This window comes from Neoarius graeffei, chromosome 2 (genome assembly GCF_027579695.1).
Source record: "Neoarius graeffei isolate fNeoGra1 chromosome 2, fNeoGra1.pri, whole genome shotgun sequence".
Lineage (NCBI taxonomy): Eukaryota > Metazoa > Chordata > Actinopteri > Siluriformes > Ariidae > Neoarius > Neoarius graeffei.
Window position 1 is genome coordinate 107,120,794 of NC_083570.1, and position 24,171 is coordinate 107,144,964.

At 40.9% G+C, this 24,171-nt stretch overlaps 1 protein-coding gene across 3 annotated transcripts in view; it reads right to left on the reverse strand.

Annotated features, from left to right (window-relative positions):
• The window catches only part of n4bp3 (NEDD4 binding protein 3), a 135,989-nt gene that overhangs the window by 1,529 nt on the left and 110,289 nt on the right, over positions 1–24,171 (reverse strand). For 2 of the 3 annotated variants that reach the window (XM_060911188.1, XM_060911181.1), the window contains exons 2-4: positions 13,893–14,324; positions 10,887–11,399; positions 4,670–4,933 (exon numbers count right to left, since the gene is read on the reverse strand). In XM_060911188.1, the coding sequence (XP_060767171.1) occupies positions 4,670–4,933; positions 10,887–11,399; positions 13,893–14,291 (1,176 nt within the window). In that variant the 5' untranslated portion in view covers positions 14,292–14,324. The remainder of the gene's footprint in view (positions 1–4,669; positions 4,934–10,886; positions 11,400–13,892; positions 14,325–24,171) is intronic. The other variant, XM_060911194.1, reaches the window with a different exon arrangement.

A 24,171-nucleotide genomic window follows, 5' to 3' on the forward strand; every position in this document is an offset into this window, starting at 1 on the left:
TAACTATTGATCAGTCCTGCACACCGGCTTGGAGGAATTTTAGCCCATTCCTCCGTACAGAACAGCTTCAACTCTGGGATGCTGGTGGGTTTCATCACATGAACTGCTCGCTTCAGGTCCTTCCACAACATTTCCATTGGATTAAGGTCAGGACTTTGACTTGGCCATTCCAAAACATTAACTTTATTCTTCTTTAACCATTCTTTGGTAGAACGACTTGTGTGCTTAGGGTCGTTGTCTTGCTGCATGACCCACCTTCTCTTGAGATTCAGTTCATGGACAGATGTCCTGACATTTTCCTTTAGAATTCGCTGGTATAATTCAGAATTCATTGTTCCATCAATGATGGCAAGTTGTCCTGGCCCAGATGCAGCAAAACAGGCCCAAACCATGATACCACCATGTTTCACAGATGGGATAAGGTTCTTATGCTGGAATGCAGGGTTTTCCTTTCTCCAAACATAACGCTTCTCATTTAAAACCAAAAGTTCTATTTTGGTTTCATCCATCCACAAAACAGTTTTCCAATAGCCTTCTGGCTTGTCCATGTGATCTTTAGCAAACTGTAGACGAGCAGCAATGTTCTTTTTGGAGAGCAGTGACTTTCTCCTTGCAACCCTGCCATGCACACCATTTGTTGTTCAGTGTTTTCCTGATGGTGGAATCATGAACATTAGTCAATGTGAGAGAGGCCTTCAGTTGCTTAGAAGTTCCCCTGGGGTCCTTTGTGACCTTGCCGACTATTACACACCTTTCTCTCTTGATTACGTTCATTATGTCTTATATTAGATATGGTTAGTTTTTTTCTTTTTTATCAGACATCTAGTTTTAGGTTTGTTTACCTGACATGTTTCGACGTACGTAACTGTCGTCTTCCTCAGAGTGTCACCGGATGTTGTTCGTGACGCATCTTATCAGCTGATGTTTCTGAAGGCGTGACATTCATGTCTGGATTGACAGGTTGGTCACGCCTTCTACTGTCTGTTCGTCCCCTGCAAGATGGCACTCCAGGTATGGGAGAGCATGTATGCTCCCTCATCCTGGTTGATGGTCCTCGGGCTTCACTTTCGGATCTCCATGGCCTCCCTGATCCAGCGCTGATGTTTGTTATCTTCTGTGCGGATGACTCTGGCATTCCCCCAGTCCATGATGTGATTTTCTCTTTTGCAGTGATCTGTTATGGCTGACTTGTAATTTTCCTGTTGTGCCTTTTCTTTTATTGTTTGGATTTGTCTTGTAGCTGTCTCCTTTTCGCACTCTTTCTTATGTTCATTTTTCCTTGTGGTGGAGCTCCTTCCTGTCTCCCCGATGCAAGTTTTATTGCATGATTGGCATGGAATCTCGTAATCGAGAGATTAAGAATAAGTTATGGAGATAAAAGCATCAAGGAGTTTCGCCGCCTAGAAAGATTGACGCGAGAATGGGCACGCTACAGGAACCACCTGAGGTTCAATCTGTGATGCCGGGATGAAGAAGTCATACCGGCCAGCCTGAATATCAAGAACCCGATTCCAACCAGAAACGCGGAGATGATGATCAGGAAAGTGCGGATGACTCTGGTAAAAGAATGAATACGATGCACAACTGACAAACTCAAAAATATCAACAGCGAACTACACAGGGAGACGGAAACTTTCAAGCGCCGGTTTCCCCAGAACAAGGACATGGAAATAGCAATACACGGACATTTGGCAGACATACACGAGCAGGAATTCACCAAGACAAAAACCCGACAAATCCGAAAACTGGACAAACTCATCACACAGAGAAAGAAGGCAGAACCGGAGCACGCACACATCAACGATAAATGGATCCACAACATATCAAGGTACAAACTCTCACAAGCAGAACGCAGTATACTAGGAAAAGGACTCAACTACGCTGTCACACCGAACAACATACCACACGATGAATTCATTCTGGCAACTGAATTAGCATGTGAAAAAATACAGGATCAGGGACAAAAAGCAGCACTAAGAAATGCAATAGCTGGCATATTGAAAACGGCCAAACCACCACCCAGCAACATCACCAAACAGGAAGCTAAAGCCATGAGAACATTAGCAAAAAATAAAGACATCACAATCCTCCCAGCAGATAAAGGCAGAACAACAGTTATCATGGACACCGATGAATATGAACAAAAGATGATGGAATTACTCAGTGACAACGCCTTTGAGAAATTAAGAAAAGACCCAACCGAAGACAAGAAAAAGAAACTCAAGGTACTACTCAAACCGCTACTCGATGAAAATAAAATAGATAAACAGGCATACAATCACCAAGTACCCACAGCCAACGTCATCCCCAGGATTTACGGCACACCAAAAATACACAAACCAGGAACACCATTACGCCCCATAGTAGATAGCATTGGCTCAGTGACATACAACCTATCAAAAGCACGTGCTGAAATAATTAAACCATTACTAGGACTCACAGACCAACACTGCAAAATCTCAAAACAACTGGCAGAAGAACTAAAAAACATAAAAATGCAGCAAGACGAAGTTTTCATATCACACGACGTCATATCTCTTTTCACCAGAACACCCACGGAAGCCACTATACAGGTAGTACAAGACAGATTAAAAACAGACAGGACGCTCAAGAAACGCACAAACCCCACTGTACAAGACATCACTCAGCTCCTTCAATTCATCGCCACATCCACATACTTTCAGTTCAGGAACACAATTTACAGACAGAAGGAAGGTTTTGCCATGGGAGACCCACTATCAGCCATCATGTGCAGCTTTTTCATGGAAGATCTGGAGCAGAAAGTACTCACTACAATACCGGCAGAATACAGGCCAACACTCTGGAAACGTTACGTGGATGATGTATTGGAAAAAGTGAAGACGGGATACACTCAACAACTCACCGACCATCTTAACACCATAGACAATACCGGCAACATAAAATTCACACATGAAGAGGAAACGGAGCAGTCAATAGCATTTTTGGACCTTAAAATACAACACATTAGATGGGGACATCAAAATAAAAGTACACAGAAAACCCCCACACACCGACCAATATTTAAACTGGACTTCCGAACACCCCATAATGCACAAAATATCAGTAGTTAGAACATTACATGAATGCGCAGCAATAATTACAGATCCACAGGACAAAGAACAGGAAGAACAACATATACAACACGCACTGAAAGCATGTCAATATCCACAATGGGCAATATCCAAAGGGGTGGAACAGGTCAAGAACAATAAAACACAGAAGAAAGAGAAAAAACAAAGCAACAAACAAGAACACAGGGGAGTAATAACATTACCATACACCAGAGGAATAACGGAACGCATTCAAAGAGCAATGAGGAAATACAACATTAACACACCTGTCAAACCACACACAACACTCCGTCAGATCCTGGTTCATCCCAAAGACAGAATACATCCGGACAACAAATGTAACACCATATATGAGATTCCATGCCAATCATGCAATAAAACTTGCATTGGGGAGACAGGAAGGAGTTTCACCACAAGGAAAAATGAACATAAGAAAGAGTGCGAAAAGGAGACAGCTACAAGACAAACCCGAACAATAAAAGAAAAGGCACAACAGGAAAATTACAAGTCAGCCATAACAGATCACTGCAAAAGGGAAAATCACATCATGGACTGGGGGAATGCCAGAGTCATCCGCACAGAAGATAACAAACATCAGCGCTGGATCAGGGAGGCCATGGAGATCCGAAAGCGAAGCCCGAGGACCATCAACCGGGATGAGGGAGCATACATGCTCTCCCACACCTGCAGTGCCATCTTGCAGGGGACGAACAGACAGTAGAAGGCGTGACCGACCTGTCAATCCAGACAGAAGGTCACGCCTTCAGAAACATCAGCTGATAAGATGCGTCACCAACAACATCCGGTGACACTCTGAGGAAGACGACAGTTACGTACGTCGAAACATGTCAGGTAAACAAACCTAAAACTAGATGTCTGATAAAAAAGAAAAAAAAACTAACCATATTACACGCCTTGCTCTTGGAGTGATCTTTGTTGGTCGACCACTCCTGGGGAGGGTAACAATGGTCTTGAATTTCCTCCATTTGTACACAATCTGTCTGACTGTGGATTGGTGGAGTCCAAACTCTTTAGAGATGGTTTTGTAACCTTTTCCAGCCTGATGAGCATCAACAATGCTTTTTCTGAGGTCCTCAGAAATCTCCTTTGTTCGTGTCATGATACACTTCCACAAACATGTGTTGTGAAGATCAGACTTTGATAGATCCCTGTTCTTTAAATAAAACAGGGTGCCCACTCACACCTGATTGTCATCCCATTGAGTGAAAACACCTGACTCTAATTTCACCTTCAAATTAACTGCTAATCCTAGAGGTTCACATACTTTTGCCACTCACAGATATGTAATATTGGATCATTTTCCTCAATAAATAAATGACCAAGTATAATATTTTTGTCTCATTTGTTTAACTGGGTTCTCTTTATCTACTTTTAGGACTTGTGTGAAAATCTGATGATGTTTTAAGTCATATTTATGCAGAAATATAGAAAATTCTAAAGGGTTCACAAACTTTCAAGCTACACAAGTTTGCCCAAGCAGGGGCTTCAAGTTTAATTCTGAAATCATTATATTTTTACAAATCTGTATTTTTTGCTATTCAGATTTGAGCATGTACCTCCCATTGGGTCTCCTCCAGCTGTGGTTGGAAGTCGTGGCTCCGCCCAGACCCGCCCTGTTTCTGCAGGCTCTGGTATTTGCGATGCAACATATTCAGTTCGTCCTGTACTCGGCTGCGCTCGTGCTGAGCCTTGTAGAGCTGCAGCTGCAGGGCACGCTGGGAGCGCTGAGACTGCTGGGATACCTGACGCAGCTTGGTGGTGTAGAGCTGCTTCAGCTCGGACACTTCCTTCTCCCACAGCCGCTGCTTCCCCTCAAACACCTGCAGGACGAGTGATCACTTTTACAAATACATCCAAGCAGCAGTCACTTTCTCCTCAAGAAAATGGGAGATGGGCCGATTAGTATATTAACCTGGAGTGATCTGAGCAGGTGTTTGAATTTGAAGCCCCGCCACTTCTTCTAATCTCACATGATTTTTGGGATTCATTGGGTTCCTCGATTTGAGTCAGTGGATGTTTTGAACTCATTAATGTGACACGAAAACTCTGTGCATGTTTGACTTTGGGAAAATTGAGTTACCAGGATATATAAATAAATTTTTTTATTTATATGAAGTTTATAATGATATGAAGTTTATCTTATCACCACCGTGTAATGTTCTTTATATTATATGGACACAAACAGGGAACCCCCCCAAAAAACGCAAGTTAATCAAAAGAATTTTAATTTTGAACCAGTTCGCCATTTTAACAACACATGTCTGGGAGTGACGTCATCGGAGTGAAATATCAGGAAATATTACACAGACAGGACACTTTTTCAATGGAATAAAAACATGTGTTCTATTCCCTTCTAGCAGGTTTCATTTGTTTGGTTTGTTAGCATGCAATATTGTTAGCATATCGCTCATCCTGCATGCATTACGTCACTCTACCCAATGGAGAATGAGCATTGAATATGGTTTACAATATTGCATGACGTCACACATCGGAGACATGAAACTTCCGCGCTAGCGAGTGAGCGGCTGTGACAATTTGTAAACAAACACGGCCGCTAGGTTTGCTTCATTAAACGTGGAAGATTTTGAGAGAATCTTGAAAGAGAAAAATGCGTTGAACACCTGAAAGGAATGTGTATGTATAATAATTTTGTCTGGCTTTTTTTTTGTGGTACATCAGATATATTCCATTCAGCTACTCGTCTTCGACTTGTTCAGTATCGTGCTAGCTGAATGGAATATATCTGATATCCCACGAAAAAAGCCAGACAATATTATTTAAATATGTCACGCAGATCCCTGATGTATTTTGTATGAAAAATGTGAGTTTTTCAACACAAGAAAATAAACAATTTATTTTTTTCGCGGTCCGGTTTCCATCAAATCCTGCACTCTGATTGGCTGGCGAGCAGGTCCGTATCCTACGGTATGGACCCCGGTTACGGACCTCTGGCGACTCGCTCGTTCACAACAACAAACATAGTAGCATTTTTTGTCAACATTTATCTTTTTTTTTTTTTTTAAATAAGATTTATTTATAAGATTATCAAAAATCTTATAAATTTTTGCCAGCATTTCTCAGGAGAATAGCATTAATTTTACAGCATGGATAGCGATAACGACAGTTCACAGCGAAAGTGAGTTTTACTACCCTGAGGAAGAAGAAATAAAAGAAAACATTTCAGGAGAAAGCTAAAAACCTCTAACTGTTGCTAACGCCGAGCAAAAACATGGCTGAATCCTGAATGACTCCTATTTGTATAAATAGGGGACTACATAGGCGGCAAAATGTAGTTTTTTTCCTGCCATGGAAGTGCACTTGTATACCGAGGAGGAAGCCACTTGCATTACAGCCGTGAATGAGGATTCAAAATGGTGGCTCGGCTCGGTTTTCCCTTTCGGGCGCTCTCGTTTTCTGTTAGAATTTGGTAAAGAAAAAATAAATATATTATTTACCAGCTTAAGGTCGGTCCGTATGGTGAAATACCGTGACCTTGGCCTTGAATACTGACCGAGGCCCTCTACTTTCAAGACCTCGGTCACGGTATTTCACGATACGGACCTCCCAGCTGGTAAACAACATATATATCTTCAAGCCAACGTGTGATTTTTCTTTTTATTATATCGACACATTCACAAAGAAAAAGTCCCCAAATTTATCAAAACAATTCATTGATTTCCTCACGAGTGACAGAGATTCATGTCACGGTTTTGGTTCTCCATGTCCCGGATGGAGCTTGGATAATTAAAAAAAAAAAACCACACACACGTGGCATATTTCCCAGTAAAAGACTGTGTGTATTAGAGATGTATTCTTGTATATCGGTTATAAAATGTTCTTTATATTTATTCAAAACGTCAGTAAAATGTTTCGCCTAAAAATGGTCAAACCAAAAAGGTTCCTACTTTTTCAGAAAAAGAATCCAGAATCTATTGAAGGAGGTCCTCAAAAATCTATGAGGAAGGTTCCTGAATATTTTGGAAAAAGGTTCTAGAATGTTTTGAAGACAGTTCTTAACTTTTTTTTTTTTTTTTTAAAAAGAAGGTTCCTGTTGGGTGTGGGTGGGTGGTTTTAAAAATAATTAAAAAACAAAAAACATCCATCCATTATTGATAATGCTTTCTTGATCTGGAGAGACAAAGGAATTTTATCTTTCAACCATCTTTACATTGATGGTAAATTTGCCTCTTTTGGTCAGTTAACACAGGCCTAGAACTTGCCTTCAACCCACTTTTTCAGGTACTTGGAGATACGAGATTTTGTACGGAACCGTTTTCCCAGTTTCCCCACCATACCTTCTCCCACGCTTATAGACACCATCCTCAAAATCAACCCTTACCGGAAAGGTACCATATCAAGGATTTACTACACTCTTCTTGTGCACAAACCTTCAGCTTCTGATGCCCTACGCACTGCTTGGTCGGCTGATCTGAATATAGAGATAGGCCCTGCGTTGTGGGAGCACGCTCTGGGATGGGTCCACTCATCCTCTGTCTGTATCCAGCGTGGAGTCTTACAATGCAAAGTAGTGCACAAGGTTCATTGGTCCAAAAGTAAACTAGCTCGTATTTACCCAGGTGTAAATTCAAGCTGTGACCGGTGCCATTTAGGACCGGCTAGTCTTGGTCACATGTTCTGGGCTTGTCCTGTCCTTGCGCCATTCTGGAAGGGTGTTTTTGACACTCTCTCAGCTATCACGTCTACCAACATCTGTCCCTCACCATTGGTTGCCTTGTTTGGTGTCCTACCTATTGGCCATTCATTACCATCCTACTTTTGTGAACTTGTGGCCTTTCTCTCACTCTTAGCGAGGCGTGACATATTGCTACATTGGAAGAACTCTCACCCCCCCTCCCACTCTCAATGGATTAGGGATGCTCTTCATTTTATGACTCTGGAAAAAATTAAGTACTCTTTGCGTGGCTCCTCTAGTAAGGTCTGGGAGCCCTTCTTAGAGCACATTAGGTCTCAACAACTAGATACCGCCACCACTGATTGAGTCGCTCCACCAACGCACCAATGCCCTGTTTCAACTAGCCTTTTGGTAGCACATATTAGCAGCATGTAGCATTACTCTTTTTTTTTTTTCATTTTTTTCTTGGTTTATATATTTATTTTAATATTGCACTGCAAAAAATAAAAATCTTAGGAAGTTTATTTGTCTATTTTCAAGTCAAAACATCTAGCCACTCTTATTATAAGACATAATTGCCCAACAAGCAAAACCTCATTTAGCTAGAAAGGCTAGTTTTTAGACAGTCCATCTTGAAAATCTTGTATAGACAAAATGTCTTGAAAAAGTCTTATTTGGAGCACCTTTGAAAATGAAACAAGTTTTTTTAAAACAAGTAAGTACATTTTGGACATTTGTCAAATGCGGTTCATCTTGTTTCAAGAAAAAAAAAGTATGCTTGTTTTGGGAACAAATGAACTTTACTGAAATCTTTGAATCTTAGTTTACTGCGACTGTTTACTCAGTCATTCAGATTGAGCTCCTTCTAGATGCTGTACATATTCTAGACCGGACAAGTGCCTTCAAAAAGTTTGCGTGAGTGGAGGGCGTTTTAGTGAGGTCTTTTGGAATGCTGCGAGTCAAGTTCAGTGTTTTTTTTTGTTGTTTTTTGTGCCTGATCTTGTAAACCCCTCGTACACATGAATAGTCAGTGCCCCCAAAATGCACTGTTGCTTTGGCGTTGTGTAAGCACTAAGTCAAAATGCGTAGACTTTTTTTTATTATTATTATTTTTGGTGCCTGAGGTCCTGGGGAAGTGGAATCTTAAGAGATGTTTTAATGTTTGAATGCTGAAATGGGGAAAAAAACAAAAAAACAAAAAAAAACCTTATTGCAATGCTACACGTGTCGTCAACTTGATTCAAGATAGTCTCTGGTCTCATATCTAGAGTATTTTACTAATTACAGGTCCCAAAAGGAGAATCTTTTAAGCTAGCAATGCTTAGTTGTAGAATTTAACAATCCTAATATTAGTATATTTATCTTCAATTCAGTTTTTACTGCTGAGACTTTGTCATGAATTTAAGTGAAATACCCTTAAAATGAAATAAATAAAAATGACTTGAATGGCTAAATGTAAGAAGTACGATCTTGTTATAAGAACTATTTTGATTATTTTGAGTTAATCAGATCTCGCGTAATAAGTTCCCCAATCTTATTTTGGAATTATTTCATCTAAAAACAGGTTAGATTTTTCATCTTACTTTAAGAAATCTTATCAAGTCAAATTTGACTAGTTCCATTGGCAGATTTTTTCACCTGATTCAAGCAAATATGCTTTGTTTTAATCTCATCTCATCTCATTATCTGTAGCCGCTTTATCCTGTTCTACAGGGTCGCAGGCAAGCTGGAGCCTATCCCAGCTGACTACGGGTGAAAGGCGGGGTACACCCTGGACAAGTCGCCAGGTCATCACAGGGCTGACACATAGACACAGACAACCATTCACACTCACATTCACACCTACGGTCAATTTAGAGTCACCAGTTAACCTAACCTGCATGTCTTTGGACTGTGGGGGAAACCGGAGCACCCGGAGGAAACCCACGCGGACAACATGCAAACTCCGCACAGAAAGGCCCTCGCCGGCCACGGGGCTCGAACCCGGACCTTCTTGCTGTGAGGCGACAGCGCTAACCACTACACCACCGTGCCACCCCTTGTTTTAATCTTTTATTTCTTATTTTTGAAAGGCCATTTTTTGCAGTGTGTTTGTTTATTTTTTATATGTTTTTGTTTACTTATTTACAGTCTTTACATTGCTCACCTAATGCAAGTGGATGTGCTTATGTGTGTGTGTGTGTGTGTACGTGAGTAGATATGGGTGAGAGAGTTGAAGGGTCGGAGAGAGGGAGAGTGTACGAGTATAAGCTTGTCTTTCTACAATATGCCACTGCTAGCATTTAACAGCCAGTTGTTGTGTTTTTTCCTTTTTTTTTATTTTTATTTGTTTTTTTGTTTTCTTTTCTGTCTGTGTCAAATTGCTTTAGCTGTTTGTTTGATCCGGGAGGGGGTGGGGGGTTGTATTGTCACTATTGTGTATCCTCACCATTTCAATGTCTTATGTATTCTTCTCATTTCTTATCTGTGAGGACTATTGTGCAAGTCTTATAAATAAATCATACAAACAAACAAACAAACAAACAAACAAACAAACAAACAAACAAACAAACCAACCCTTCAGAAGCTGAGGTTCTCAATTTTATGAGTAAGGTTCTAGAATCTTGTGGAAAATGATTCCAGAATGTTTTGGAGAAGGTTCCTACTTTTTTTTTTTTAAGAAAAAGGATCCAGAATCTATTGAAAGTTCTAGAATGTTTCATAGACAGCTCCTGAATCTATGAGGAAGGTTCCAAAACCTTTTTTTTGGGGGGGGGGGGGGGGGAAGAGACATCCAGAATGTTTTGAAGAAAGCTGTTGAATGTTTTGGAGAGGTTTTGGCTAAAAACAGTCAAACCAACACCTCGGTTTTTTTTCCATGAATGGAGAAAAAGATAATTTTGACCTAAAAAGATTAAACGGGTCTAAAACGACTTTATTCCTAATGAGCAAGCTAGGGCTGACATGAGGAAGATACCTTGAGAGGAACCAGACTCGAAAGCCATTTCTCTCTGGCACTCGTCAGGGTTCGGACTCCTGAACTGTCCTAGAGCTGTAATATTTCTGAAAGACCTCGGTGAGCTTGTAAAACTCCGTATAGTTCAGTATGCAGCTGCTTCTACTCGTACGTGCTCAGCCTTCATGTGTAATAATCCCCTCACCTGTGCAATGGCATCCTCGCTCTCATCCAGGTTCCTCCTCATCTGCCACAGTTCGTGCTCTTTCTCCTGTAGTCGCTCCTCCAGGTCCTTCACCACGTCCTCCAAAGAGTGCGAGAGCTCGTAGGAATCAGGGGCCATGCTCAGAGCACTGCTGCCCGCTGAGGTCTGTTCGAGGGAGCCGATGTGCTCGATATGACCCATGGAGGCGCTGATCTGCCCCAGGTGGGGGCGGAACGGAGGGCGGTACGGTGGCAGGCTGCTCATAGAGTTATGGCCCGAGTCTGAGGTTGTCTCCTCTTCATGGGGCACTGCCAGGACGCCCTTGTTGGCGCTGGTGCCAACCTGTGAAGGCGAAGAGGACGAGGAAGATGTGGATAGAGATTTGGATGCCGTCTTGGAGTAGAACGAGTGCTTGCTATTCATCAATTCCTCGGATTTGGACGGGTGAAGGTTCTGCATGGAGCTAAAGCTCTTTGGCGTCACTGGCTTAAAGGCAGACGACCTGAAACGAGGCTTTGGAGGGGGATAGGGGAGGGGGAAAGTCCATTATTGTCTCGGCTATGAGAACATTTTCATTTTTAACAGATTACTGTACAGCGAGAGATCATGTCCTGAAACTATGCCAAATGACATGAATGAGTCTGTATTTCGTTTTTTATTGCGTACTGCACACTCAATAAATCTGCTCCAGTGTCCGAGCCCAGGGCTAAATGTACTCGGACACGCGCCAGACAGGCTGCACAGACCTGCAGAGTTGATGCGAGTTACTATGGTCTGATGCAGTAGCTGCTCAGTTATAATGGAAAATCCCTTTAGAACGATTTACTTGCTTTTTTATGCAGCAGATTGGACATTTCATTTCATTTACGATCTCTGGAAAGTATTCTCTGAGCAGGTGGATGAAATTGGAAACACAATTCTGGCACATAATTTGGCGTCGGCCAATTCGAAGTCCCTCTCATGCCAGAATCTGGTCTTCCCAGGCAGTCTCCTGTCCCAGTACTAACAAACTCTAAGGTGTATGGGTGTGGCTCCGATCTCCGTTTCTGTAGCCCTCGGCCTCTCGCCGATACAGCTAGGGTTACAGTAGGGGGCGTGTCCTCTGGTAACCGTGAGAGCTTGACTTCCCTACTCACACCTGTATTGCATCATGCCTTGCCAGATGGTAGTAGGTACCATTTTTATGATGGTCTTTGGTATGACCCGACTGCGTGTAGAACTTACAATCTCCCAGTCGAGAGGTGGACAAGCTAACCACTCGACCAACTCGCGGTCAAAATTTGTCGTAAGGCCTTGATTATTCCATTCCATTAGTTTCTCAAGTTGTAAAAGCATCGCGGTACAAATGTTACAGTTAAATGGTAGCGTTAGCGTCATACGAACACTCTCTAAAAGTTAAGATGACCAAGGTAAACATAAAGGTCTTTAGTATAAACGCACAGGTGATTATAGAAAATCATGCATGCTGATTGGTTGATAAATTCGGACTATTTCTTGATAATCACATCGAGTGACTCGGCAAAACGGCGCCCGATCGCTTCGTCACTGTAAATGAGGAAGAATTACAAATGATGAAAGAAAATGCTGTTCCTAAAAGCACTAAAAAGATGCTACGACGTTTGGTCTAAAACTATTGAAAGGTAAGGTGGAGTTGTGATTTTATTTTATCGATTTCAAAACAAAGTATTTTTTGTGACTTGGCGAAGATAAGTGACAAGTCTGCGCCACGCCATTGTTACATTTGCACACCGCTTTTGAAGTTTGAACGTTTTTTTAATAAGATTTAAAAAAAAAAAAAATACCCTGTGTATTTATACGAGAACAATTATCTGCTTCAGGCTCAGTGAAATAAATATAATTATTCAGTCTACATTCACTGGATATGAGCAATCGTGCACTCTGATTGGCTACTCTACTACTAGGCTATTAGCTCATATACCGTGAGTAGAGAAAAACAGAATGGCAAAGGACGAAATAAAAACTCTAATCGAAAACAAACCACCCCACCACCACCACCCAAGAATTATTATTATAGCAGCATTTTTCACAGATTGCTCCTGTCATTTTGCCGGTTTGTTTACACTCCACGTGGAAATGACTTTGTCGGATGTTTTGCATAAAGTTTTTATTTATTGAATTTGCAAAAAATAAAAATGCTCCGTTTCTCAAAATCCAGTGAATGTGGATAGAATAAAACAGTTATTCCACTCAATCTCATCGTACACGGCTTATAGACAACTCGGTGCTACGCGTCTTGTCGGCTATCAGCTCATGTACGACTTGATTTCGTGGAATAACAGTTATTATACATACAGGACACTTTTTCGACGGAATACAAATGTGTTCTATTCCCTTCTAGTGGGTTTCGTTCATTTGGTTTGTTAGCATGCAATATTGTTAGCATATCACTTATCCTATGTGTATTACGTCACTCTACCCAATGGAGAAAGAGCGTTGAATATGGTTTACGATATTGCACGGTTGTCAAGACAACATGACATCACGCAACAGAGACGTAAAACCTCCGCGCTAGCTGTGACGATTTGTAAACAAAACATGGCCGCCAGGTTTGCTTTGTTAAACACGAGAGAATTTTGAAAGAGAAAGACGCGTTGAACACCCGAAAGGAACGTGCACGTCTGATGATAATATTGGCTGGCTTTTTCTCATGGTACATCAGATATATTCCATTCAGCTACTCGTCTTCGACTCGTTCATTCAATATCATGCTCGCTGAATGGAATATATCTGAGGTACCACTCAATATTATTTAAGTGATTGTGAATCTAATAAGGAATTGACTGAACAGACCAGAATAGAAATAAACTAACCAACGTCTTCAAAAGCATCTACATTTTACCTTCTGCTCTATGGTAAATTAGGGTTAAGATTTCTTCGAGCATCAGAGTATCTTTTTAACTAGAATAATTTTTGCTCTAGTCTCCATGCAACAGGTTGACCGGTCATAACTGCATTGCCCCCCCAATCAATTCATTCCTTTCCTACCTTGTCAAACTTGCCGCCTATCGGGAGCGAGTTCTTCCCCAGGTCCACCTCTTTACCGTCTTTATGATAAACCTTGGCGTAGAGGTTCTCCTCCTCTCTGGAATGCTCCCTCTTTATGGATGAGTTGCTGCAGACGATGTGTTTGCCTGCTTTCGGCTCTTTCCTGGTGATGTTCAGGTAGTTCAGCAGCTCTCTCTGGCTGAAGCCCTTCCTGTTCTGCCCATTGCTCTGCCGCTGTGGGACCTGAGGAACAGCCTTGTTGCCTTTGTCGGGTGACTCATCGTGCTTCTCGATTAGACTGCCCACACTACCCATAACACAGTCAGCAGATGGCAGAGAGGATGCTGAATAAATGGTGCTGGGATCTCGGGTCAAAGGCAGGGCCTGGACTGTTGCCATTGGTTATAGGATCAGGTAGCGCCAATGGGAAGTCTGAAATTCAAAGGTAAAGGGATATGAGGAACTGATGAAGAACCGATACTCCTTGGATGTATGGTGAGAATGTTCTATAACTCCAGTCCTGACTTAATATACCAAGTGTATATGTATTAACAGCAAAAATGGAGAAGGTTTAGAAGGTTAATCATTTCAGTCTTTTGCATCCAAGGTACCACCCCTGTCCACTTCCTCCCTCCAGGGTTTGTATTCTTGGAGTTACACTTGACCCCAGAGGTCCCTTTCAAACCAAGGATGTGAGGTATGGATTTCTCATGGAAATGCTTTTCTGTATTATCATAATGTATCCATGGGTGTGAGGTAAGGTAAGGTGCTCCAAAAAAAAAAAAAAGTAATTATTAGGTAAGCGAGAACCTGGGCAGCAGAATGTGGGTGGATTTGATCTCCTACAGCTGTGTAGGTGGTAAAGACCTCTGAAATCAAAATCAGCAGTGGCACCCACATAACGAGAAAAACAAAAGCGCAAGGCCACGTGTACATTTGCAAGCAGCAGCGCGTACTCAAAAGGCCGAGATTTACTCGCAACTATACATCAAACAACCTCCCCAGATTGCAGAATGCCCTCATGGCCACTGCGCTAAAATGTTTGAACTCGAGAGCAAACACATCTCCCACACATTCACGATGAGAGAGACTTTATGGCTGGAAGCGATCAAAGCCCACCCACTATCTTACCTCTCGTCCCTTTTATTTTTCATGGACTTGCTCATTGAAATTCCTGCCATGGAGAGAATGGTGTTTTCCTCCTATGGTTTACATTCTGCTGCTAACTGTGTGGTCCGTGTGAATGTTCTCCATCACCACCACCACAAACCTCTTTCATTAAGACTTTTTGGTCTTGAATTCTAGATTGTTCTAAATTCCCTGGTAGTAAGAAGGTAGATCTCCAGAACACCATTCGTAATCAGAGGGTATTAGTTTTAAGAGTGCTTGTGATGGATGTATAGTAACAGGAGTGAAAAAGTTGTTGAAAAAAATGGGTGGGGCAAGTGATGTGGCAAAAATCAAGAAAAAGCATGTTTTTTTTTTGTTTTTTTGTTTGAAACAAGTCTGAGATAGCCCTGCGATGACCTGGCGACTTGTCCCCGTAGTCAGCTGGGATAGGCTCCAGCTTGCCTGTGACCCTGTAGAACAAGATAAAGCGGCTAGAGATAATGAGATGAGAAGTCAGATACCACAGTACTGTTGAGGAAGCCACAGCCTAAAGGTTAGAGAAACAGCTTTGGGACCAAAAGGTTGCCAGTTTGATTCCCTGGACCAGCAGGCATGGCTGAAGTGCCCTTGAGCAAGGCACCTAACCCCCTACTGCTGCTCTGGATAAGAGCGTTTGCTAAATGCCATTAATGTAATGAATCTGATTGGTGAGGAGGATGTTGATTTTAATTTTTTGCGATGGCAACTTTAGCAGTGTGTTTATTTACACCTCTGTAGTGACTACTTATTCACAATGATATGCCACAATCCATTCTGAATAATAGTGTCTTGCAAAAATATTCATCCCCCTTGGTGTTTGTCCTGTTTTGTCGCATTACAAGCTGGAATTAAAATGGATTTTTGGGGGGTTAGCACCGTTTTTGATTTATACAACATGCCTACCATTTTTAAAAGATGAAAATTGTTTGTGACGCAAGCAAGAATTAAAATAAAAAGACAAATCTGGAGTGTACATAGGTATTCACTCCCCAAAGTCAATACTCTGTTGAGCCACCTTTTGCTGCAGTTACAGCTGCAAGTCTCTTGGGGTATGTCTCCATTAGCTTAGCACATCTACCACTGGGATTTTTGCCCATTCCTCAAGGCAAAACTGCTCCAACTCCTTCAAGTTAGATGGGTTGTGTTGGTGTACAGCAATCTTCAAGTTATGCCACAGATTCTCAATTGGATTGAGGTCCGGGCTTTGACGAGGCCATTCCAAGACATTTAAATGTTTCCCTTTAAACCACTCCAGTGTAACTTTTGCAGTATGTTTAGGGTCATTGTCCTGCTGGAACGTGAACCTTCGTCCCAGTCTCAAACCTCTGGCTGACTCGAACAGGTTTTCCTCCAGAATTGCCCTGTATTTAGTGCCATCCATCTTTCCTTCAGTCCTGACCAGCTTTCCTGTCCCTGCAGATGAAAAATGTCCCGACAGCATGATGCTGCCACCACCATGCTTCACTGTAGGAATGGTGTTCTCAGGGTGTTGGGTTTGCGCCACACATGGCGTTTCCCATGATGGCCAAAAAGATCAATTTTAGTCTCATCTGACCAGAGAATCATCTTCCGTGTGTTTGGGGAGTCTGCCACATGCTGTTGAGCAAACTCCAAACGTGTTTTCTGGTCACGCTTCCATACAGCCCCGCCCACTCTGTGGAGTGTATGGCTTACAGTGGTCCTATGGACAGATACTCCCATCTCCGCTGTGGATCTTTGCAGCTCCTTCAATATTATCTTTGGTGTCTTTGTTGCATCTCTGATTAATGCCCTCCTTGCCCGGTCTGTGAGTTTTGGTGGGCGGGGCCTTCTCTTCTAAGGTTTGTAGTGGTGTCATATTCTTTCCATTTTGCTATAATGGATTTAATGGTGCTCTGTGGGATAGTCAAAGTTTGGGATATTTGTTTATAACCCAACCCTGATCTATACTTCTCCGCAACTTTGTCTCTGACCTGTTTGGAGGCTCCTTGGTTTTCATGTTGCTTGCTTAGTAGTGTTGCAGAGTCGGGGTCCTTCCAGAACAGGTTGATTTATACAGACATCATGTGACAGATCATGTGACACTTTGATTGCACACAGGTGGCTCTTAATCAGCTAATTATATGACTTACGGTATGAAGTGAATTGGTTGGACCAGCTCTTATTTCGGGGCTTCATACGAAAGGGGGTGAATACTTATGCACACTCCAGATTTCTGTTTTTTCATCTTATTATTTGTGTCACAAAAAAATAAATAAATAAATGTGCACCTTTAAAAGTGGTCGGCATCTTGTGTAAATCAAATGGTGCTAACCCTCCAAAAATCCATTTTAATTCCAGCTTGTAATGCAAAAAACCCCAAAACAGGACAAACACTGTAAATATATCTTTGTTGTTCTGATATGCTGTAGCTTTTGTAAGGAGAAGTTTATTCAACAGTTATGGAAGAAGCATTAAATGGATATAAATTACAATGTACTGTTAGCTAGATAGTTATTTTAAATAAAATACCACTTTGTGAAGTGCTGTTATTAGAAAATAAACCTCGAGGTGGTAAGAGTAACTCTCCATCACCACCGTTTTTGTTGAGTTTATTTTCCTATAAACAGCACAACCTTAAATGGATTTTCCTTACTTATATAATAAACACCCACACAAACCCAGAACCTTTAAAAAAAAAAAAAAAATTCCACAAATGTATCCGAGCACGAGGCTGTGTATGATTCAGACAGAAGTTGAGCTTGAACTTGTGCAATGACTTTCGCTCGGCTGTAGTCCGAGTTTCTCTTTCAGTCACAGCGGGGAAACTTATTACTGAGGAGACGACCCAGGTGTCCCCACAGAGTTCGATCCCTCCACTGCTTTCTACCCCTCTCTTGCTTTCTCTCTCACGCCATCTCAGCTTTCCTGAGCACCTCATTAAAGCTGTGTATTGATTTCACTTTGATCCCTCTCTTCTCTTCTGCTCTATAAATATAGTCTATTGCCTCTGCAAGACCATAAAAGTAAGAATACTCACAATGCACGCAACTGTTCCTCCTTGTAGGAGTACCACCCCCCCCCACACACACAGACAATGCATTCTCTAGCTCCTTATTCAAACCTAAACCCTAAACTGAAGTCCAAACCCTCAAACAGCCCTTTGAAGAAGTGAGGACCAGCCAAAATGTCCTCACTCTGTTGGTAAGTGTTCCAGTCCTCAATATGCAGCAAGTACATAGAGGATATTATACAGTGGCGTGAAGATATGAAATGGTGAATGCATATATCACACGTGAGTGACGCTAGCGAGCGATATATTTTCAACACCAGAAGATAAATTTCATATCTTCACACCACCATGTAATGTTCTTTATATTATATGGACACATGCACAAGTTAATCAAAAGAATTTTAATGTTGAACCGGTTCACCATTTTAACAACGCGTGTTTAGTCAGCGGGAAAACACTGGGAGTGACGTCATCGCAGTGAAAGATCAGGAATTATTATACCTCTGGACACTTTTTTTCAATGGAATAAAAATGTGTTCCAGTAGGTTTCATTCATTTGGTTTGATAGCATGGAATAGTGTTAGCGTATCGCTTATCCTACATGTATTACATCACGCTACCCAATAGAGAATGAGCATTGAATATGGTTTACGATATTGCATGGTTGTCAAGGCAACATGATGTAACATGTTGGAGCTGAGAGTGTTTTCGGCTGTGCAGGCATAGAAGTATTTCTTTGTTCGCTGGGAAAGAGAAAGACGCATTGAACACCTGAAAGGCAACAAAAACTTCATTCGATATTCTTCACGCATATTTATGAGAGAAAAACATACCAACGGACATAAAAACTGGAAAAGAGACACGTCGGAGATGTAAAACTTCCGTGTTAGTGAGCGATTGTGACAATTTGTAAACAAACATGGACACCAGATTTGCTTCGTTAAATACGGAAGATTTTAAGAGAATTTTGTCTGCCAGGTCGCTCCGTTGTGTGTCGATGTTGATTTTAAAAGTAACTCGTAAATTACAGAGGGAAATGAATACTTAAGTCTGAGTGAAAAATACTGTAGTGAGCGTGCAAGAAGAGTCTGGAGACAGAAATCTTAGTTTCTTGGTTGTTAGCCTGTGCTACTTGCTCTCGATAGCACTGCTTTATTAGCATTCACCAACACTGCTGATGAATGCTACACCGGCTGGAAGGTGACTTCACTGCCGCACTGATGGCGCAGAGTCATGTGTAAACTAGCGTTGGCCTTCGAGAATGCGGATATGAAGAGTGTGTATGTATAATAATAATAATATTGGCTGACTTTTTTTTCATGGTACATCAGATATATTCCATTCAGCTACTCGTCTGACTCATTCAGTATCATGCTAGCTGAATGGAATATATCTGATGTACCACTCAACGCCAGCCAATATTATTTAAATGTCACTCAGATCTGTGATGTATATTGTATGAAAAATGCAAGTTTTTCAACAAGAAGATAAACTCAATATCTTCAAGCCAATGTGTGATTTTCTTTTAATTAAATCGACACATTCACAAACAAGTCATCCCCAAATTTATCAAAACAATTCAGCAATTTATGTCATGGTTTTGGTTCTCTGTGTCCCGGATGTAGCTCATATGAAAAATGCGAGTGGTGTATTTCCCAGTAAAACGCTTGTGCCTATGCAATATAAATAATGTGTATACACACACACACACATATACACATATATATATATATATATATATATATATATATATATATATATATATATATATACATACACACATTATTTATATATATATATATATATATATATATATATATATATATACACACACACACACACACACTATATATATATATATATATATATATATATATATATATATACACATACACACATTATTTATATATATATATATATATATATATATATATATATATATATATATACATACACACATTATATATATATATATATATATATATATATATATATATATATATATATATATATATATATACACACACACACACACACTATATATATATATATATATATATATATATATATATACACATACACACATTATTTATATATATATATATATATATATATATATATATATATATATATATATATACACACACACACACACTATATATATATATATATATATATATATATATATATATATATATACACATACATATATATATATATATATATATATATGTATACGTGTATATATATATGGCGGCACGGTGGTGTAGTGGTTAGCGCTGTCGCCTCACAGCAAGAAGGTCTGGGTTCGAGCCCCGTGGCCGGCGAGGGCCTTTCTGTGTGGAGTTTGCATGTTCTCCCCGTGTCCGCGTGGGTTTCCTCCGGGTGCTCCGGTTTCCTCCACAGTCCAAAGACATGCAGGTTAGGTTAACTGGTGACTCTAAATTGAGCGTAGGTGTGAATGTGAGTGTGAATGGTTGTCTGTGTCTATGTGTCAGCCCTGTGATGACCTGGTGACTTGTCCAGGGTGTACCCCGCCTTTCACCCGTAGTCAGCTGGGATAGGCTCCAGCTTGCCTGCGACCCTGTAGAACAGGATAAAGCGGCTACAGATAATGAGATGAGACGAGATATATATATATATATACACACACACACGTGTGTATCAAGCTTAAAAAAAAAAAAAAAAAAAAAAAAAAAAAAAAAACTGTACCCCTCGGACATAGCAGGATCCCTATGAAGTAATTAGCAAATATTATTTTGCCAAATTTTATACTGTACATTAAATGAATACTTGGTTTCTTTTGTTCATAAAAAATGATTAGTTTGTTTTCTTTATACCTTCAAAACACTCATTACAAATCTCAAGGCTCTCGTTTCTCATCCAACTGATGACAGACTCCAAAACATCCAATCATTTCACTTTAGCATCCAATCAAATTCATCAACTGCGAAAAAAAAAAAAGAAAAATCAAGAATTGTGCTGATTCATCATCTGCTCTCTTCTCATGCTACACAACGTAGTTAGCGCTTTGTGTGAAGACGGATAAGCGGCCCTGGACCTACCACAGTAAACAAAGACTCGTATAAAATGAGGCCTAGACCTCCCATGAGCTCTAATTAAAAAACAAACAAACAAACAAAAAAAAACACGTTTCACTCATTTTCTAACAATAACTGCTAATATTAAACAAAGTTAGCCTGTTTCCTTTGCTAATGCTAGCATAGGTCTCAGGTGCTAATCTAATTTGCTAGACAGCAAGTCAAATTCAAGCAAATACTGGTTGATTTTTAGATATTTTACTTCTAATTAATTCATGAAACTTTGTAGCGTGAGTCATGAGGATGAGCAGCACACTTTGATTTATTTCCCCCCCCAGAGAAACACTGCAGTTGCTTTAAAGGTCATAGGCAACGGTTGGAGGTGAAACGTAGAATATCAACTTTATTGTCTAGAAGAATGACCCAAAAAGCGAATTCAATCTTCCTGATGTCTAATCTGCACCCTAAAATTGAATAAAACGGTTAAAATATACTGTTTTGCCCAATTTCCGAAGGTTTGTTTACATCTCACTTGTGCGCACTTTCAGTGCCAGGGGACCGTCGTCGTGACGTCATTTAAGCCAAACAGACCGGGAGCAGCTCTGTGTTTACTTGCGAACCGAGCACACGTGTACGGACTTTGGTCGTGAGAGGTTGTGTAAAATGTCTGAAAGCGATAGCGATTTTGAAGTAGGAACTCTCCAAATTGAATACTGAGAGGTGAAACCATATGAACCTATGGCCGTTGGGGAGCAATCGGTGAATGTGGCTCACTGGTTTGACCGTGCAGCCTCGGAATCGGACAGCGACTTGGCCGACTCTGATCGCGGTGACGCCGGACCTCAACAGGACTCGCACCCAAACGATTTATCCTGGTTATTTCGTCGTAATACTAAATAAGAACCCTTCTGAAGAATAATTAAACCACCCTCCCTAGTGGATATAGGGAACGATTACTGGACAGTGTGCCGGTAGGCCACATTAGCCTGACACCCACGGCATTATACTATTTATAGCCTACTCTAAGCGAGGAAATATCCCTTTGTCTCATTTCCACAATGATTGTACAGGATCCCTCAGGATTCTTGACTTGTCAATTGCAAGCAAAAGTAAAAATGTTTACCTCCAATCTTCTCCTTTTAGCTTGAGCGTTGCTGCTCCGTTTCTTCTTTGACTACTTGATTTTGTTTCACGCGCACAATGCACTCTCTCCGCCTCTTCTTCTCTTCCGGAAAAAAACAACCCTCTGGCTTCACTTGCACAATCCACTCTCTCTGCCTCGTCTCCTCTTCCGGAAAAAGCCAACCCACTCGCTCCGCCTCTTCTCCTCTCTTGGAAAAATGTAAAAACTTCTTCCTGAACCGGTCCCGTTGTTACAGTTCACTGCACAACAATAAGGCATGTTTTTTCTTTGAAAATTCCCAAATGCACGTCTGCACTCAAGCCGAATGGCAATGTAAGTAAATGGAAGTGGACTCAATTTAAGCGGTTTGTTTGGCTTAAATGACGTCACGCACCGAGTGGTCACGAAAATACCCGAACAGAAATTCGCCACGATCCGCGCTAACTTATTTTAATTATTACTGATTAACAATACAACCCCAATTCCAAAAATGTTGGGACACTGTGTAAACTGTAAATAAAAACAGAATGCAATAATTTGCAAATCATGAAAACCCTATAGTTCATTGAAAATAGTACAAAGACAACATATCAAGTGTTGAAACTGAGAAATTTTATTGTTTTTTGAAAAATATATGCTCATTTTGAATTGATGTCAGCATTACATATCAGGAAAGTTGGGACAGGGGCGTGTTTACCACTGTGTTGCATCACCTCTACTTTTAACAAGACTCTGTAAGCATTTGGGAACTGAGGAGACCAATTGCTGTAGATCTGAAAGAGAAATGTTGTTGTCCTGTTCTTTTCTGATGTACAATTTCAGCTGCTCAACAGTGCGGGGTCTCCTTTGTTGTATTTTGCACTTCATAATGCGCCAAATTTTTTAACTATGAGACAGGTCTGGACTGCAGCAGGCCAGTTTAGCACCCGGACTCTTACTACGGAGCCATGCAGTTTTAATAGTTTTAATATGTACAGAAAGCAGTTTGTCGTTATCTTGCTGAAAGAAGGAAGGCCTTTCCTAACAAAGATTTGGTCTGGATGGCAGCATATTGCTCTGAAACACGTATATATCATTCAGCATTAATGATGCCTTCCCAGATGTACAAGCTACCCATGTCATGTGCACTAATGCCCCCTCATACCATCACAGATGCTGCTTTTGAACTGTGCACTGATAAAAGGCCGGGTGGTCCCTCTCCTCTTTAGCCTGGAGGACGTGGTGTCCATGATTTCTAAAAAGAATTTCAACTTTTGATTCGTCAGACCTCGGGACAATTTTCCACTTCGCTTCAGTCCATCGTAAAAGAGCTCGGGCCCAGAGAAGGTGGCGGTGTTTCTGGATATTGTTTATATCTGGTTTTAACTTGCATTTGTGGATGCAGTAATGAACTGTTTTCACAGACGATGGTTTTCTGAAGTGTTCCTGAGCCCATACAGTGATTTCCACTACAGACACGTGTTTTCATCCAATTCCAGTTCTGATCGATGTTTTAGGTTGATCTTCCCTTGAGGAACAAAACCTGGTCATTTGTTTGTTGATTTTTCCTGTTGTAAACAATTTGTTTACAGTTTTTATTTTCAGTTAAATCGTGTCTCCTCCCTCAGTTCTCAATGGATTTCAGTTCTGATTTGTTTTATTTGAAAGAACTAGATGTTCTATACAACACTTGGTCATTGTATTGTCAATTTGTTTTGCTAACGAACTGCTAATTAGGTCTTAAAGTTCTTATTACACGCAACTGAAGAAATTTTCACTTACTTATGACATTTCAATGTCTTTCTTAGTTGACATCTCGATCACATCTAACGCTTGGTGTCTCTGGCCACCGCCAGATGGTGCACATGACCTAGAAATCAGCCATACATGGGATCAGCTGAGTTGGAAACCATGTGATTGACTGGGGGGGGGGGGGGGGTCAAGGTGATCAATCAGTATCGACTCGTTCACCATCATGCTAGCTAGTCGATCATCTTGACCCCCCCCCCCCAGTCA